Genomic DNA, 18863 nt, shown 5'->3' with positions numbered 1-18863 from the left:
AGGGGATAAATATTAATTTAGTGGCGTAGCATGCAAATAGAGGGTGTGGCCTAAATAATCGTTCATTAATCATAATCGAGGTTACATGTTCAATTAATTGTGATTTTGATTTAGGTCATAATTGCCCAGCTCTATTATATTATGAATTTGCACCACGATGAATGTATGTACATGAAGTAGCACATACACACACACACGTACGTACGCACTCTAATGCAGAGGTTTGTATATCTGAGCGTAGTCCTGTGTATATCTTAGTGTAGTGTTATAGGTTTTCGTTCTGTTGGATGTCGTCTTTTTCAGCACATGCTGCTGCAGCTCTATTAATCAGTGTTTCGGCTTATAAGATTTATTAACCTCATGTTTTTCTCGAAATGAGATTGAAATCCAAACAATTTGGCTCAGGCAGTGAAAGTAGGTCACCTATGTGTATTTTCTTTTTCTCCTAGTTTTGGCATAAAGCATGCTTCCACTGCGAGAGCTGCAAGATGACCCTGAACATGAAGAACTACAAGGGATACGATAAGAAGCCATACTGTAGCGCGTGAGTGACAAATGACCAAATGTGTAGTCAGTTCTCAGCAGCTCACACGTCACTGCACAGCACTGTACGCTCAATACCATGTGAAGGGAACACAAGCTGCTGCTTATAAAGGGACCACATATTCACACACATTCAATTGGCCACTATTTAGAAATATGGCTTTAGGGCGATCTTTTTGTTCTGTAATAGGCATTCATAAAACATTTTTCATGATGCAGAATTTCAGGACTATGATGCTTTGTTGCGGTACACTCGGGTGGATTTTCTACCCCGACTAACAGACCACTTTTCTCCTTCATGGCTTTGTAGGGTGAGGTAAGTGGGCATTGGATTTGAATGCTATTAACACTGACGGGGAGAAGTTATGGCAAATTGACATGGTTATCAGTGGTACAGTCCCTATTCCTGTATTGTAGCATAACAAGTCTGATATGGCATTTAGGATGGTAAGAAAGTGGTTTCACATCCCCTGTGGGACCTATGGTGGGCATATTCATACCTCCAAACATCCCTGTTTTTAGCGGTATTGCCCTCAAATGTGGCAAGGGTTTTCAAATGTGCCTTATATGGGGAAAGAGCTTAAAGGGGTTTTCCCAAAATCATAAACTATGATTTTCTGATCGTTGGGGGCCTCACCACTGGGACCATCACCGATCATGAGAACAGGGGTCCCAAACACTTGATCCTCCTCCCTACATCCCCACAATGAGAAGGCGCTTAAATGGAGCAGCGCTCGAGAATGCGCCTGCCGCATTATTCATGATCTATGAGAATGACAGAAACAGCCGAGCGATTTACTTGGCTGATTCCGTCATTCCCGTAGACTTTGAATGGAGGGGCAGCGCACATGCCCGACAACCGATCCATTCATGGTCTTTCTCACTTCGGTTGAGCAGTGAGGAGGAACAGGGGGTTCGGGACCCCCATTCTCAGTGATGGTCCTGGCGATCAGAAAATAATTCCCTATCCCGTTGACTTAAAGATTTTTTTTTTTCGAGGGTTAAGCTTTTTATTCGTAAAATACATAGGGAAGATTTATCCAAACTGGTGCAAAGGAAAGTGAAGCCGGTTCCCATAGCAACCAATAAGATTCATACTTTTATTTTTCAGAGTTCCATTTGAAAATGAAAGAAGCCTTCTGGTTGCTATGGGCAACTCCTCCGCTTTTCCCTGCCCGAGTTTTGATATTTCTTCCTCGTAATGTTTCCAGGGGTTAAGCTGTGACGCTCCCATGTCGTGTTGTCTGTGTAACTGTTGTATCTGTCTGTACGGGTTGAAGCTGCCCACACAAGACGCTCCATGTTTACTTCTGCAGTTAATGTCCATGAGCGGGGAAAGCGTCTCTGAACGCCAGTGAAAAGTAGAACACTTGTAAAAACATTGAATCAGTGGTTGGCATATGTAGATGGGGAAGACCTGCGAGGCGGCCATGGCCTAGTGTCTAGTCTTCTATGTGATTGAAACAGCGTTATTGACAGGCTTTTGGGCCCGCAAATCACAGGGTGTATTGCTCCAAGAGACTTCTAGGTCTAATTGGTATTCATAGGCAGTACATATTGGACATTGAGTGCGGCCCCACACTGTGGTAATGGTGGCCTGTCATATACACGCACGTTTTACCAATTCTGACAGACATTTTCAGTGGCCAGGCCTTATTACACTGCTGGACTAACTGCCGCCGTGTACGTGCAGAAAACCGTTAAAAATAATCCACACATAAAATTAACCCCAGTCTAACCAGCACGCCAATGTTTTTGCTATCCCGTTTGTTATGAGAGTGACGTGCACGAATAACATTTTGGAACAAACCGGGGATGTTTATCAAAAATAGTGCAAAGGAAACGTGGTGTAGTTGCCCATAGCAACCTATCAGATTACAACTTTTATTTTCAAAAGTGCCTCTGAAAAATGAAAGCTGGATTCTGATTGGTTGGTATGGGCAACTTCTCCATTTTTCATTTGCACCAAATTTAATAACCCCCCCCCCCCCCTCTAGCTTTGACGACTGAGAAAAACTATATAAATGTTCCAACCAATGGAGCAGGATTTTATTGGTCTGAATGAATTATTTTAGTATCGGAGACCTGACATAATTCTCATCATCAAATCATTTGGATAATTTACGATCGTTTTTGTCAGCGGCCACTATAACATACAGTGGAGAAGAGACATGAGTCTGAAGACTGCTCTTATTGGGCACATGTATAAACTGCGTCTTCTGCCGACGTGTAGGCTCGTATGTAAATTTTAATGCAAATACTGGATTTTGGGGCTTGGTAACTGAAGCCAATTTGTGACAAAATAAACAGAAATGTTGTCCCTTTTTGCTTGTGTAGGCTGGTGCTGAAAATGTCACACACGTTATAAATCTGGAGCGTGCTTGTGAGAAGTTCAACCACGTACTGAATAGTGTCGGAAGTCAGGCAGACCTGCAAATACTGGCGTCCAGAGGCTCCATGTATGTGGTGCAAGTGTGTCAGCCAATCCCCGCACCAGCTCTACTCCCAAAATCTGTCTGTGGTGCTTTTTATACATGGACCCCATTGCGGGCAGACAGTAGTTACCACAGGGATCAGTGTGACTCCAGGCAGAAAAAAAAATAAAAAAAGATTATAATAAAAAGGAAAAAAAAAACGGGAAAACCAAAAAAGATTAAAGAGGGTAACATATCCTCTGGTTTTAAGAGCAAAACCATCATGTGAATTTGCAAGCCTTTTTCGGCCGCGGCCATTGAGCGCCGCATGAAAAAAACACAGTGAAAACCGATTTCTCTGCCTCCCAGGTCAGAGGTGGAAACGCCTGAAGAAAGTACGTGACACTTCATTTTCTCGCGAGCGAAACGCCTCCCCCTCCCATTGAAATCAATGGGAGAATATTTCGGACGTTTTTTGTCGGTTTCCACATCAAAAACCTCGCTGGAAAACGGTGTGAACTAGCCATTATACTGAATTGAAGGGAATCCATGTGTCGCTGCACATTCTTAGTGTATACAGCTCTGTCTTGTGCATAAGGCCTTAGGCCCCATGCCCACTAACTTATTTTTGCGGCCGCAAATCTGCGGGTGAATTGTGGCCCCATTTATTTCAATGGGGCCATGCACACAACCGTGGTTTCCATGGTCAATGCATGGCCCAGGAGCCTGGACCGCAAAAAGAACGGGCATGTCTTATTACGGCCGTGTTTTGCGGTCCAGGCTCAAAGAAATTAATGCACGCGGCCATGTGCATGGCCCGTGGGTGACACTCCGCGGCCGTCCAACTCGAAAATCACGGCTGTGCACATGGCTACATGTGCATGAGGCCTTATCCCTAGATTTGAAGGTGTGAATACATATTAACAATCAATGTGTAACAATCAATAAATTGGTAATGGACTCGTTGCTGCTTGTAAATTTATCGTTCCCATGGCTCGCTATTTGATGGCCAGGTCATGTACATAGACAGCATAGTATTCTAATAATGGCATGATGCCCATCATTCATCTGTAGGGTCATTGATGTCATTTAGTGAAGTGCTCAGTCCATGTATTCGTGACAAACCAAAATAGAACTTAAAGAAAATAAAACAAAAGAAGATTCCATGCCAGTACCACCGCTGCCCGCTGATCCCGTTGTCGGCTGTTTACAACTGTACATGATGACATATTGTCTATACTGATGACACATCACATGACTATGGCGGTCAATTACAGCCTGTGGAGGTGACCCCACTATTCACTGCAGTCCGCGTGGACAAGACTTCATCACGTAGGGGTGTAACGGCCCATGGTGGCTATCGGTGACTGGCTGCAGCTCTGGAATAGAGAAGGATCCCTTCTTATTTTCTCATGTTACGGCCATAGACCTTGATTTATATTTTCCCGTTAAACCTTCTAAAAAAATACGGAAAAAAATGACACACCAAAAAAAAGGAAATGACCTGATAGACTTCCCCTATAGTGTTCCATAATTGTTCTAACCACAGAACCGGTCTCTTATCATGACCAATGCACCTCCATCTACAGGCTGCTTTTTCCTATTAGGCTTCGTTCACATCTGCGCTAGGGTCCCGTTCCGTTGGAGCTTTCCGTCTGAACAGGACCCTGACTGACACAAACGGAAACCGAAGGTCGTTTTTACGGAATTTATCCGGTCAATTAGACAGAACCCTTGCACAACGGAGACAAACTGAAACCATTGGCACCGGATCCATCACCATTGAAATCAATGGTAACGGAAATGCCGGAACGGAGCCCTAGCGCAGATGTGAACGAAGCCTTAGCAGTATATCCGCACCCTATATAATAAGAAGGGATTTAGTTCTGATATAAGTTTGCCGATATATGTATAATATTTCCACATATTTCAGTGATGGGGCTTTGTTTTCTTTGTCTGCTTGGTATATAATCCTTAGACTGTGGGCGGCAGAACACTTATTATAGGAGTACCCCATTAAAAATGATCTATATACTATTCCTGGATATGCCATACAGGTATATTGTCGGCAGTCACCCACTCATACTTTGGTTTCCTACACCATGAAGACTACGTGCCAGTCGTCTGCGGCAGCCTCCGTCCTTCACGCAGCGTCTTCCCCGAAGAGCACGGTCCGTTCTTACAGATCCAAAGCGATCATTCACGGCTTTTGTCATCATCTTATTAAACCTAAAGTCTCTGCATTTGCTGTGTGCTTAAATACAGTCCATTGTTCTCTGTTATCAGCCATTTCAGGCTGGGGAGATGCTGACACTAATGTTCTTGGGTACGTTCACACGCAAAGTAAAAAATGGCTGAAGGTTACGGAGCTGTTTTCAGAGAAAACTGCCTCTGATTTTGAGCTGTTTTTGAAGCTGAAAACGCTTTTTTGAGGCGTTTTTTCTTGACTTTTTCGGAGCTGTTTTTCCGTTGACACAAAAACACCCCGTCTGAAGGAAATGTCGTTTTTTTGCATCGTATTCAATGGGCAAATGTTTGTAGCCATTTAGCTACCGGTTTTCAGGCGTATTTCGGGGCGTTTAGTCCCCAAATTACGCCTGAAAACACAGCATGTGAACATACCCTTAGGTTTCAGCCTGCTCAGACTTTTGCTGGAAGGACCTGCTGAGACTTGTAGTACAGTCTGCTCTGTGAAGAGATTTTATGAGTAGTGGACTGTGCTGTATATAGTATTTTTAGTCATGACCCCCTGGCATTGTGGGGCTGTATACCTGAACAATACATCTAAAGCATGTCTATGCTGATCAGGGCGTGTCGCCACTTTACGTCTGCTTTGGCATTGCTGCAACCTACCATTTCAAGAGGGGGAGGGTGATATGGGGAGGGGGGTTGGCAGATTCCAGTCATTCCAGAAACATGAAAGTTTCACCCTCTCTCTGCTATGTCGGGTCACAGGGCTAATGGGTCACAGACTGGCGTCTTCCACTATGTGTCATGTAGCTCTGTAGCCCTAGATGCATTGAAAAAATGCATTGCTGGAAGGGGAGCACTTCTGCGCAGAGGTTACTACTAGTCAGTGTTTTGCCATTTTTCTACCCAGGTTGGCATACACTAAGGCCTTGTTCACACGGCGCTCAAAAAAACCAACGTGTAAATGTGTCAAAAACGCTAGCACTTTTTAAACTACAGGTGTGTTTGACGCGTTTACGTTGCACTTGTGCGCGCTTTTGACACCTTTTTTTTTTGGTGCGCAATAAGGACTCCTATTGACCATGAGAATTAGTCGTGTTTTCGTCACGTTTTAAGTGCCACTGAATTTGTTGACGCTTCTTTTTTTACACAATGCGTTTTTAAACACCCGGGTAAAAACAACGCGCTGTATGCACTGACTAAATCATGTTTTCTGATGCGTTTTACGTGCCGACAAACGCGTCAAATACACACCGTGTGAACAGGGCCTTAGTTTCTCACTGATCAGATAATCTTTCCAATACCAGAAAGTTTGTCTGGTAATGCCACTTCACAATTCTTATCGTGCCCACAGAGTATCGTAACAACAATGTAATGATTGCTGAATGATTCATGTGAACGGATCTTAGGTCCATTTACTATGCTGTTGAGTGTGGTCTATTTTTCCCTGTTATCAGCCACTATTGGTAGTGAAGAGTCTGACCGTAGTGTTTGTCAGTGGGCCAGTTGACAGGAAGTTTAGAAATAACCACCCCCCCCCCCATACAATCGCTGTTTTATCTCACATATGCCTAGTTTGAGACGCTCTCCACATACCATCACCCCCTCCTCATGATGCCTTATCTATTTCAGCGTCTTATCTTCCCTGATCTGTGACCCCTAGGCCTGCTCTGAACTTCAGACTCAGCTGCAATCTTCACTGCCCATTTATTTTATTTTTTTTCAATCTCTAGCTTATTTCTATGACAGGATGTGTATTTTTCTGCTGCGGGTTATGACGCCCTGTACTGACTAAGCATCAGCGCTGTAACTGTCTATAAATAGTCATAAGAGTTGGAGCGGATGTGACTTGTGGTCAGGGATGAAACGCCCCTTGTGCTGCAAATGGTCACCTATGCGTAGGCCCGGCCGCTTCCTGTCGCCCTGTGGACAGGATACAAAACATCCGTGTGGCGACTTTACAAGCCCACCCACTAGGATGTGTATGTATCACTGTGTTCTGCTGCTTCAGTAAACCTGACGAGACAGTTGTTAGACCGCATAAGATGGAATAGTAAAAGACAGAGCGAGAATAAAGTCCAGATTCATGTGACTACCTATACCTATTGTTAATGGGGTCCACGGAGCGGAGACACGGGAAGTTGTTTATTGGGGGCTTCACACTGTAAACACATTGTGACAATCATTCTTCTTCAACAGTGGACGTCGGTTTTTCATTTTTCCGCTGATGGAGTTGTACGGTGGCTTGTGTTTTGCAGGATGAGTTGAAGGGAATGCAAAAAATTAGTAATTTTTTTACTTTATGCCGTGCATCGTGCAGTATGTTTCTTCTACGGGTCATTACGATCCCAACGGTACCTAATATGTCAGTTTTTTTTTTGTTTTTTTTTAAAATAATTCTGGAAAAAAAGGGATTTGTTTCTTTACATTTTTTGAAAGGTTACTTTTTTATTTTTATTAAACTTCATTCAATTCCGGGCAGTTACCGACGGCAGACCTTTGTTAGGTCCCCGGCTGCCATGGTAACCCATCAGCCGTCTGTCTTTTAAACACCTTCAATATTTTGGTTGCCATTGAACCCGGCATCTAAGGCCCAGTTCACACAGAGTTTTTTGGTGCTCATTTTGATGCGGAAACCACGTCGGAATCAGCGCCAAAAAAACTTCTGCAACCGCCTACCGTTGATTTCAATGAGGGGCAAAGTCGTTTTTTCTCCAGAGCGGCTTTTAGGCAGTACCCACGAGATCCCAAGATGCGTATATATGTTGCAGAGCAGAGACTAGCACCCGCTCATGACAGATCCGTCATTAAGTTCATCTGTGCAATCCCTTTAAGGGGTTGAATCTCAGAGAACACCTTTTAAACCATAAAGGGCGTTATGAACCCTTCACAAGTCCCATGTTAAGTTATTAGACCGCTCGTGCTCAGCACACTGGAGGCGTTACCTTGGCTATAGGAACCCCCTTTCCTGCCTGTGGCCACTGAGGTTCAGTATTTGTGCTGCTTTTAGCTGCAAAACCTTAAGAAAAAAAAAAAACAAACTATATACGGATCTATGTACTGTGCCGCGTCCTTAGAAGAGATGGGGGGCTATCACTATTCTTACCACCAAAAAGCACTTTACCTAGGGGTGCACAGCCGCTTTAAGCAGGGGTATTACCCACCCCAATATATGCCCTTAATACTGACCGTGATCCTGGCTGTGCGCTTAGATGCAGCAGTCTACTATTACGTTACAAGGTGGCTGGAATAGACCAGAAATAATGAAACACTTGGCAGCGGCCTGTCACAGGTGTCTGCTTACTAGGATATGTTCCCTTATACGAAATGGAGGGCAGTCTTACGTGTGTTCAACATCCCACAATTTCATTAAGATTTACAAGTCTTGCACACCTAAAATCCGCGTTTCACATTGGCTTTGGATTGCTCGTGAGGGATCCCTATAACAACGTTATATTAGGGAAGTAATGTTTAAGAAATCTCCTAACGTAATCCTTAAAGTAAATATCCACCTTTTTTTATATAATGTCGTTTCTAGGTCCAAGTTTTTGTGCTGATTAATTTATAAAAATATATTTTTAGCGGAGATCCTAGCTTTTAGTTGGAGTGCGGTTTTTCTTTTACAGAGCTCCAAATTCGCTGCATAGACATAGATATAAACCATAACATTCTGACTGCCTGCAGCCACCACTAGAGGGCGCTTACTACATACGGTGTCATTGAGTCCAATGTATAAACATATGCAGTAAGCTCCTATGCTCCCTCTAGTAGTGACTGTCTCCAAGCTGACGATTGCAAATGGGATCAGACTACATGAGTATGCCACGGCCGTGACTAAATTGTTTAGTTTCCGATGCCCCTTCTGAACTTCCCCATAGACTGCCGAAACTTTGTCATGTGAAAATGTATCAGTCCTGTACAGTCCAGACATTGCAGGGACTGGTGACATACACATTGCAAGCAGTGTAAACAGCTGGTCCCTATTGCATTCACGACTATATTATGTGAAATTTATCTGCTCTGATGTGCCAGCGACCCAGTGTTTCCATTGTTTGTTTACACTGCTGCCGACTAGTGACCATTTTATTGACCACGTAAACGATCAGATGATGATCGAGTGTTTGCTTGTTCATCGGCTGATCGTTGCCCTGTTTACACAAGGAGTGTTTGTATGATGGCTCGTTTGCCCAATCATTGTAATAGGGGCATCTCAACATGTATGGCCAGCTCAAGGGGAACCCTTATCAACTCCTCATCCTTCTTTTTTATTTTCCTAATTCCAGGCATTACCCCAAACAATCCTTCACTATGGTGGCTGACACTCCAGAAAACCTCCGCTTGAAGCAGCAGAGTGAGCTGCAGAGCCAGGTAAGATTCTTCCTCGTTCGTCCCCGTCCCTACCCGAGTTCTCCCATGCATTGTTTTTTTTCTCCTGTGGCTTTGTGCCTGCTTGTATACCGATCACAGGGTGCCCCATTGTTTCAAGGGTTTCGTTTCTCTGCTGCACAATCGCAAAGTAAATAAAACATTACACAGTTCCTATTGTATTCAAGGGTCAGTCTGTGTAATGCATGGACGAGCCGAGACCTCCAGATCGATAGACGCTCTATGTAGTCTCTTTCTTCTATGGCTAATAGCTGGGGCTCCTGAACGGGGACCCCCCCCCCCTTCTATTAACTTAGAATTCCATAATAGGGTATTTGAAATGTGTTTTTTAATCTAGACGACCCCTTTAAACTGATATACTGCAGGGCAGTCCTACCTGCATTACCTGTAACACCTAGTTGACACCTTGACTCTGATCCCAGACATTTAACCCCTCAGATGCTGCTATTAATACTGACCAAGATACCCAAGTGGTTTTACAGAGGAGGGGACTCCCTCTAAGCCCTTTGGCACCCCCACGACGTGATTGCAGAGTGCCAATGGGTTGCCTCGGCAGCTGAGGGCTTAATAATGACCCAGAGCTCTGCCATGTTCCAAGGCCAGGACCTAATAAGCTGCCTGTCAGCGTAAGGGAGAAGAAAATGCTGTAGTACAGAATTTTGGTAGTATATTATCCAAGCGATCAATGGGTCACTGGGTTAAGTGCCATAGAGGGACTTAAATAATAAGTAAATAAAAAGTCAAAGTTTACAGAAAAACAAACAAAACCTAAAGCAGCATCGCAATCATCCATATTGACCCTAATGATAAAATGAGCACGTTATTTATCCTGCTCGTTATTTATTCTGAACAAAATAAATATTTATTTGGTAGCATCGTAATCGAGAGTATTTATTTATTTTTTTGTCTTTTTAAATGAGAAGATAAAAAATATTTATGCGTCTTTAAAGGGGTTTTCCCCTCTTGGACGTTGCGAGCTGCACTGTTTCTGCAACTCTGGAGCTACTGTTTCCATAACTTGGGAGCTGTTTCCAGGAGCTCTGCGACAGCGGCAGAAGTTAGGACAGGTGTGAGGGGGCCCCGTTCTAGAGATAGGTAAGACCCACATCTATCGGACATTTATGGCAAATCCTGTGGTCATGCCATAAATGTCTGAGATGAATATACCCCTTTAGGGCTCAAAATAGCTGCACCCTTAAGGGGTTAAAATCGTCTCTCTGCATTACATTTGCTTGAAACTGTTACAATCGTTACAATACCAAACACGATACCAAACACGATGATTGACAAAAGTGGCAAAAGGCAACTTCTCTGCCACAGTTGGAAACCCTTCGCCCTCCTTCTATCCATCACTTAGTGTTTTGCAGCTGGTGGGTGATGTAGAACAAAGTGAGCATTAAACTGACTAAGGCTCCGTTCACACTGGGTTTCATTTTTACAGGATCCGTAACGGACTCCTTATGATCTGTGAGGATCTTTTTTTTTTTGTACCCACATTGATTTATAATGGGTCAGTCCGGTTTACATCAGGCATCTTTTTTTTTATTTATTTTTTTATTTATGGGATCGAATAGCGCAGTATGCTACACTATTCTCACCTTCAAAAAGTAATGGAAACCTAAAGCACAATAACCGATGTTAGTGTGAACAGAGCCCAATCCTACTTACTATAGCAAAGCCTGCAAGAAATCCCTCGTCCTCCCTATTCACTTCCACATCCATATCAGGCAGTCATAGCAACATACAAGGTGACGCAGTCTCTTCTGAAAGGAAAGAAATCACAATATAAAATGCTTCACGCCATGCAGGGGTTAAATGCTTTTCTTGTTGTCATAGTTGCCGTGTCCAAGGAGACAGAGCAGCATCTCACGCCCCCCCCCCCCCCCCCCCAATATGTCGTTGCTATATAAATGGAATTCAATAATATGACATTTCTGCTGTCTGTCTTATATTCTACTATTTACAGGGAGAGGTCAGATTTTTCCCTTCCATAAGTTTTGGCAAATACATAGATGGCCTAATGTGTAGGTGGCTGAGCTGAATGCATGGATCACAAGAGCTCGTCCTCCCACAGCACATAGTGTATACTGTGTACATAAGCAAAGCCTCTTGGAGAAAGCAATGTGGACTGGGATTGTGATGCCATGGAGCTGCCCGTCTCCATGTCTGAACACGGGCAGCCACCAACCGGCCCAGTAATGTCTGAGGGTGGAAACTCCTCCCAAAACGTTCTTTTTTTGCAAGAATTTTCTTCTAAATACGAATAATCAGTTTTTTTTTTTTTTCTTTTTAGATTCGTTACAAGGAAGACTTTGAAAAGAATAAAGGCAAGGGATTTAGTGTGGTGGCCGACACTCCAGAGCTGCAGAGAATTAAGAAGACACAGGACCAGATCAGTAATGTGAGTATCCAGAATAGCCCCCCACCCTCACTGGGTGCTGGTATCCCCAGCTCATGAAGATAACCCCTGTTCATATTCCCTATTACGGCATATAGACATCATAGAGGGGGTCCCCTGCTTGGGATACCAGTCTATGAGCCTGAACGAAGGGCTGCTCTGTAAGAACAGCTCCTGTTCTGGTGGACCGAAGCCCACCATGTATTAATATGGATGGCAAATCCTCTGAATAGCCGCCATATAATACATTTCGCCTGTAGCAGAAATATCTGGCTAGCTGCGTCCTCCCCTCTGCAATTTCAGCTGTTTTCCGGGGGTTCCGGCGTCCCTGTTATGAAAGGGGATGTCTCGGAGACGACCCCTTCAAAGAGGAATTCCTGCTAGAAAATGATGTGTGTAGATAAAACTGCCTTTCCGAGGACCCTAACCATGATCCTAATTCAGATTCAATTCTGAAATAGTGATATATAGTGTATACATTCAGCAGAACCGTGCACATTTTTGCATAGCAGCCACTGTTGATATCTAAAAAGCTACCGTGGTACCTTAATGGTTAATGTAGTGGGACCAGACTTTTCAGCGGAGGCTTGCTTGTGCATATCGTGTGGTAACCCTAATAATTCTTTCTTCTTGTAGATTAAATATCATGAAGAATTTGAGAAGAGCCGGATGGGAAATTCATCCGTTGATGCAGGAGATATGGACCGCAGAGGGTCAGAAGAAGTTACCAATTACCGCCGACCCCCCTCAGAGAGCATGCCGCCCCATCAGCCCCCGGCCAGTAGCTCAGGTAATTGAATTATGAGTGTATAGGGCCATTCTCTGGTTATGTCCTTGAAAGCCTTTGAGGGATATTCAGATATTTATTGCTCTTTGACACGGAGCTCTGCCGCCATAAAACCGTTTGTTCTATTATGTGGGGTTTTTGCAGATCAGATCAGATGCATGGTGTTTGTCTCTAGTATAGTCAATGGATTTGGGGAAATGAAGGGGAATTCAGGCTGAACTTACTTGAGCATTACAGAACATGATAGTCCTTTGAGACACACGTATTTTGCTCGTTTTCTGGACATTTGGATCAGTTTTTTGAGCAGCCTGGATATAGATCCATGAGATGACGCTGAGGGGTCACTGCTGTTCATGCCACAATTTTGCAGCGGGCATCAGGCACTCCGATAGAGGTTGCGGCATGTATGTAGTAAAAGTGGCCTTAGGGAGATTGGTATTGGGCTCATGCATGGTCAGAGGATGACTGCTGACAGCCATTATCGGGCTACTTATGAGGTTAGAATCGGGTAACTTCATATATCACTAGAAAAGTATGCGGATCGATTATTCTTGCTTGCTAGTCATAGTTGTCGTGGGTTAATGCAGCGGTTACGAGTTTTGATAGAATGAATGTTTTTCCATGGCAAAAATTGATCCTTTCCTGGCAAGATGTCCTTGCCTTTGTGATATTTAATAAAATATTGGATTTCTGATCTGAACAGATGAAAACCATTACTGGATTATCGTTTTAGGTGGCCTGTATGTCTGCAGCTCTTTTGGGATTTAAAGGGGTTGTCCAGAATTAGAATTAAAGGTTATGCTCTACCCCCCTCCCAGAAACGGTGTCACCTTTGTGATACTGCAGTTCCGCTTCAATCAGGTGGGGAACTCGCCCGCCCCCCTCGTATGACCTCTATTTCCCCTTATAGGGCTTGTAGAATGGGAATGCATATTCTATAAATTGCTGGAACTTGTAATTCCACAACAGCTGCCGACCTAGCACTTGAACGATGACAATTAAGGCAGATGATTTCATTAACATTATAATTTGTGTTCTTGCTGTTTTAATAGCTTATCAACATCACCGGCAACAACCGCAGCCGCAGCCCCCCAAATATGGTTACCATGAGCCAGCAGCTCCTGTCGTTACTCAGCACAGCGCCCCAGCAGGAGGGGTGAGTACGCTTTCTCAGTGATACTATTACTTGTATCCTATTGAGGATTACCATTCTGTAGGTTGATCTGGTTGAAAATGGCAACTCTGCCTTCATTTTGGCTATCTCAATTATGTTAAAGGGGTTATGCGGGGACCAAAAATTATTAGCCGTGTAGTCACTGCAGTATGCGGTACACTCCCTAATATACATTCCGTTCTCCTGTCGCGCTGATTCTGAGATTTTCATAGATTTCTATAGCGTTGCCGGGGGACCGAAAGTCTAGTTGCACAGTCTTCTTTGATGATGATACGACTCTTCGTCATGTGACCGACCTAACTGTACTGTATGTACAAGTAGGAGCCGTAGTACAGCGAGTAAATGCAAAGGAACTCCGCTTCACTATAGTTTAAGGCGTGGTTCCTCAGTTTTGATCTCAAACTTTTCATGGACCACAAATTACACATCAAAACTGCTTTGGTCCTACCCGCCATGACCCATGGTGACGCTGATCCCTAGCTTGTATATAGCATTGCACAATGAGTCTCTCAAACCTATCAGCTACTGGGTTACAGATATATATATATATATATATAAATTTATTTATTTTTTTACTTATTTTATTTGTTCCAACTTTTGCATGCCGAGGTTATACGAGATTAGATTAAAAAAAAAATTTTATTTTTTTTTCAACTACCTACATTGTCTGGTTCTCGTATTGCAGCTAAGCACCTTAAATGGTTTGATTTGCAATACCACACGCAGCTTATGATGGAGAATGGCGCTGTTTCTGGAAAAAAAAAAGATTTTATTTTTATTTTTTTAAGCTCATACAATCTTAAAGAGGCTCTGTCACCAGATTTTGCAACCCCTATCTGCTATTGCAGCAGATAGGCGCTGCAATGTAGATTACAGTAACGTTTTTATTTTTAAAAAACGAGCATTTTTGGCCAAGTTATGACCATTTTTGTAGTTATGCAAATGAGGCTTGCAAAAGTCCAAGTGGGTGTGTTTAAAAGTACAAGTCCAAGTGGGCGTGTATTATGTGCGTACATCGGGGCGTTTTTAATACTTTTACTAGCTGGGCGCTCTGAAGAGAAGTATCATCCTCTTCTCTTCAGAACGCCCAGCTTGTGACAGTGCAGATCTGTGACGTCACTCACAGGTCCTGCATCGTGACGGCCACATCGGCACCAGAGGCTACAGTTGATTCTGCAGCAGCATCAGCGTTTTGCAGGTAAGATCGACTTACCTGCAAACGCTGATGCTGCTGCAGAATCAACTGTAGCCTCTGGTGCCGATGTGGCCGTCACGATGCAGGACCTGTGAGTGACGTCACAGATCTGCACTGTCAGAAGCTGGGCGTTGTGTAGAGAAGTGGATGATACTTCTCATCAGAATGCCCAGCTAGTGAAAGTATTAAAAACGCCCCGATGTACGCACATAATACACACCCACTTGGACTTTTACTTTTAAACACACCCACTTGGACTTTTGCAAGCCTCATTTGCATAACTACAAAAATGGTCATAACTTGGCCAAAAATGCTCGTTTTTTAAAAATAAAAACGTTACTGTAATCTACATTTCAGCGCCTATCTGCTGCAATAGCAGATAGGGGTTGCAAAATCTGGTGACAGAGCCTCTTTAAGCTTCTTCTCAATACCGATAAGTGTTGATAAGTAAATACATACCAAACAAATGGTATTTGGAAGATTAGGAATAATGTTCCATGTGGAAAACCATTCCCATCATTACCGTGATGCACGCCCCTTTAATAACCAACATCCTGGAAGTGGAAAATATAAGCTTGCTGGTCAGATTGGTTGCATATGTCCTGTATATAAATAACTGTACTTGCAAGGCATTATGGGTCATCTAATAAGCTTATTCCTGTTTTTTTTACATATTTTTTCTCTCTCGTTTGACAGAAACGTTTCAGAGCCGTGTATGATTACACCGCAGCAGATGAAGACGAGGTCTCCTTCCAGGATGGTGACACTATTATCAATGTGCAGCAGATTGATGATGGATGGATGTATGGAACCGTGGAGCGCACAGGGGATACGGGCATGCTTCCTGCAAATTACGTTGAATCCTACTAATTGGGGAGAACGCGCCTCATCTCTTTCTCACACAATCATAAAGCATTCCAGTGCAGCCCTATCCCAGCTTTGGGAAGGGTGGTCTCCACCTCTCCCGGTTTCAGCATTCCCTCTTTGCTGCCCTCTGGCGCCCAAAGAGAAAATTACCTCTTCCTTCTTCTTTAGTCACTGGAGGGAGCACACTGAGGAAAACCCTCCCGCTTCATTCCCTCTCTCTTATGTCTGATTGTCTATGCGCTTTGCACTGGTATAAAATATTTTTTTTTCCCTAATATTTTCAGTACATATATTCCTGAAATTTGTGCCCCTCCTTCCAAATTGATGAGGTGGAATCTACTTACTCCATTCAATTTATAATGTAATTCCCATTTAGGAACGGTTTTGTTTTGGGTTTTTTGTGACAAAGGGTTATCATCCTAGTTTTTTGTTTGTTTGTTTTTTTTATATATATCTGAACTTCTAATGTATAGTATGGAAATATGGCAAGGCTGTGTCATATCTCCTAACCGCACTTGACACGTTATTGCATTTCCTCCAAAAAATTTTTTTTTCCGTGTTCTGGTATCACATCCTCGTGCAAGTTTCTTCCATACGTGCAGCAGGCATGAGCGATAAGTAAGAGAAACATACAAATGATCGATCTGTAGCTGAAAAAGCAACACCCTCCTCTCTGGCGAAGAAAGGGTGCAAAGTGGGCCTAAGAGGTAGCTGCACTTTTCTCAAGGCAGACCTTGCCGCAACCATTAACCTTGCAGGATATGTGCCATTTTATTTCAGGAAATACTATAAAATCTATATAGAGTTTAGCTGACTAGTAAACAGCTTAAAAGATTTAATTATAATATTTTACCTTTTCTTTCCTCTTTCCATCCCTCTCTTTCACATCTCAGTATATTTTATAAATATATATGTATATTTTTTTTCCCCCATTTTTTTGGACCGCCACCATAGAATTTAGGGCTTAGTTAATAACAATTAGCCAACATAAAAGGGACAGTTTTCCAAGTGAAAACCAATGGAAAAGTCTTCACTTTTTAATGACAACCATGTGATTTGTAGGCGCTCAGCTTGTGTCTTCTCCATGGCTGCTCCCTATATAGTGACGGGGAGAGAGCTGTGTTGGAGGTTACAAAGGTTTTCTAGTGGTTGAGAACAGACAGATTATTTCTTCCCCTCCCCCACATCCCAGCTAGAGTAATGCAGGTGCTGATCACCTTTATTGATGAATTACTGGGATAACCAGGATTCTCCTTTCCTATATCATGGGCGTTATGACTTGTTTGTCTTATGATGAGCTGTGGCAGTTTTCTGGTGCTGACTTTCAACCAAATGCGTCTTGAGCCAAATTTCTTCTGCCCTTTTCTTTATCTGCCTTATTTGCTTTGGCCCAATCCCCTCATGCACAGACAGGTGGGTTCTGTAGAGGGCACGTCTCCACTCGAGTCCTGGTTCTGCACATGCTCAGCTCTTCCACCTCGTCCTTCGGATACACTTCCAGCAGTATGGAGCAGGGAGATTCCCACATGTGATCTGTCATGTCGGGGACCAAGCACAAATCCTTTCAATCTTCCTGGGGTCACGTTTATTTAAAGCACAATTAGTAGAGCAAACGTAACTGGAACGTAATGTGAATTCTGGGTGAGAGATGAGGAATTCCACAGAACTATAACTATACTTCATACATTCCTTTACTAAGCAGTGTGACATCTTCATCATCCGGTGGGGGGGGGCGGGGCGGCGTAGGCTAAAAAAATTATTGTAGAGGCATGCCGCCTCGTTATACATATAAGCCTACTGGATAAAAGTTGGGCAGGGAGGTTTCCCCTCCAAATCCAAAATAAAGGACCAGGAAAGGAAAAAAACAATTTTCTTACAGGCAGGGGGTTAATATCTATTCTGTTTCATTCCTAACTGGACCAAATTCATTTCTTTTCATTATTCAATGCACTTTCACTCTTACCCAGAGCGGAAAAGGGGAGAACAGATAAGACACCCCTCCAAGTCGCCCTCCCTCCGCTGCCTTACTGTCTTGTGTACATGTCAATCATCGTCATTTTAATTTTTATTATTACACCCCAGCTGGGAAGCCTTTGTATCAAATTGCTTGGGCCTATAATCATTTAGGGGAAAAAAAAAATCAATCATGCAGCTACCAAGAAAAGCTTTCTCGGTTTACTTAAATTGAAAATAAAAATATCATTTTTATCTGTGACTTTCATGTGTTTTATTTCTGGAGCAGCTCATAAACTGGGTCGGGATAATGCAAGCTTTAGCCTCCTCTGGTCTGGATATAAATCCTCCATTATTTTGAAGCTATTTGTGTTAGTCAAAAATCTTTGTAGTCAGAGGGAGGATTGACCTTTTGTTTACATGCAGATTTCACATTCAGTAAAGTTTACCACTAGAAGGCGCTGTGTTTGCATGAAGAGGTGACTTGCTATAATTGTGATGTCTGGAGGACACACTCTCTGGGTGTCAGTATCTTTCCTAAGACTAAATTTGTATTTTTTTTTTGTAGTAAACTCAAAACAACTCAAAACAACGCTGCATGCGAACATTACAAACCGTCTTCTGCAGTAGAGGAAATAATGTGAGCAGCAAACCGACCTTGCTCAATCCATAAAGGAAGCGTGATCTGGATACATGCCAGTGCTGCTGTATAGTTGCTATGGCTACAATCACATTACATGCAGTAAAGTTGACCACTAGAGGGAGCACTATCTGCATGTCAGTTGCAGCTCAGGCCTCTTGCTGTGCATCCATTTATGTTATGAGCAAATAAGGACGGCCTCTATGAACATGCATCATTCATTATAAATATCCATACACATGACATTTCTTTGATATGAACTCCGATACTCCAGAGAGTCTGACAGTTCAGAAGTAAAATATAATATGAAGTTTTA

At 43.1% G+C, this 18863-nt stretch overlaps 1 protein-coding gene across 1 annotated transcript in view; it reads left to right on the top strand.

The window, feature by feature from the left end:
* The window catches only part of LASP1 (LIM and SH3 protein 1), a 36610-nt gene extending 18448 nt beyond the window's left edge, over positions 1 to 18162 (top strand). Inside the window, exons 2-7 of the mRNA XM_075846868.1 lie at positions 450 to 544; positions 9431 to 9515; positions 11827 to 11934; positions 12568 to 12721; positions 13771 to 13874; positions 15784 to 18162. Of these exons, the coding sequence (XP_075702983.1) occupies positions 450 to 544; positions 9431 to 9515; positions 11827 to 11934; positions 12568 to 12721; positions 13771 to 13874; positions 15784 to 15957 (720 nt within the window). The 3' untranslated portion in view covers positions 15958 to 18162. The remainder of the gene's footprint in view (positions 1 to 449; positions 545 to 9430; positions 9516 to 11826; positions 11935 to 12567; positions 12722 to 13770; positions 13875 to 15783) is intronic.
* The last annotated feature ends 701 nt before the right edge of the window (positions 18163 to 18863 follow it).

This window comes from Rhinoderma darwinii, chromosome 13 (assembly GCF_050947455.1).
Source record: "Rhinoderma darwinii isolate aRhiDar2 chromosome 13, aRhiDar2.hap1, whole genome shotgun sequence".
Taxonomy (NCBI): Eukaryota; Metazoa; Chordata; class Amphibia; order Anura; family Rhinodermatidae; genus Rhinoderma; species Rhinoderma darwinii.
The sequence above is the reverse complement of the archived record's forward strand: the minus strand, read 5'-3'. Positions and strand labels throughout refer to the sequence as shown.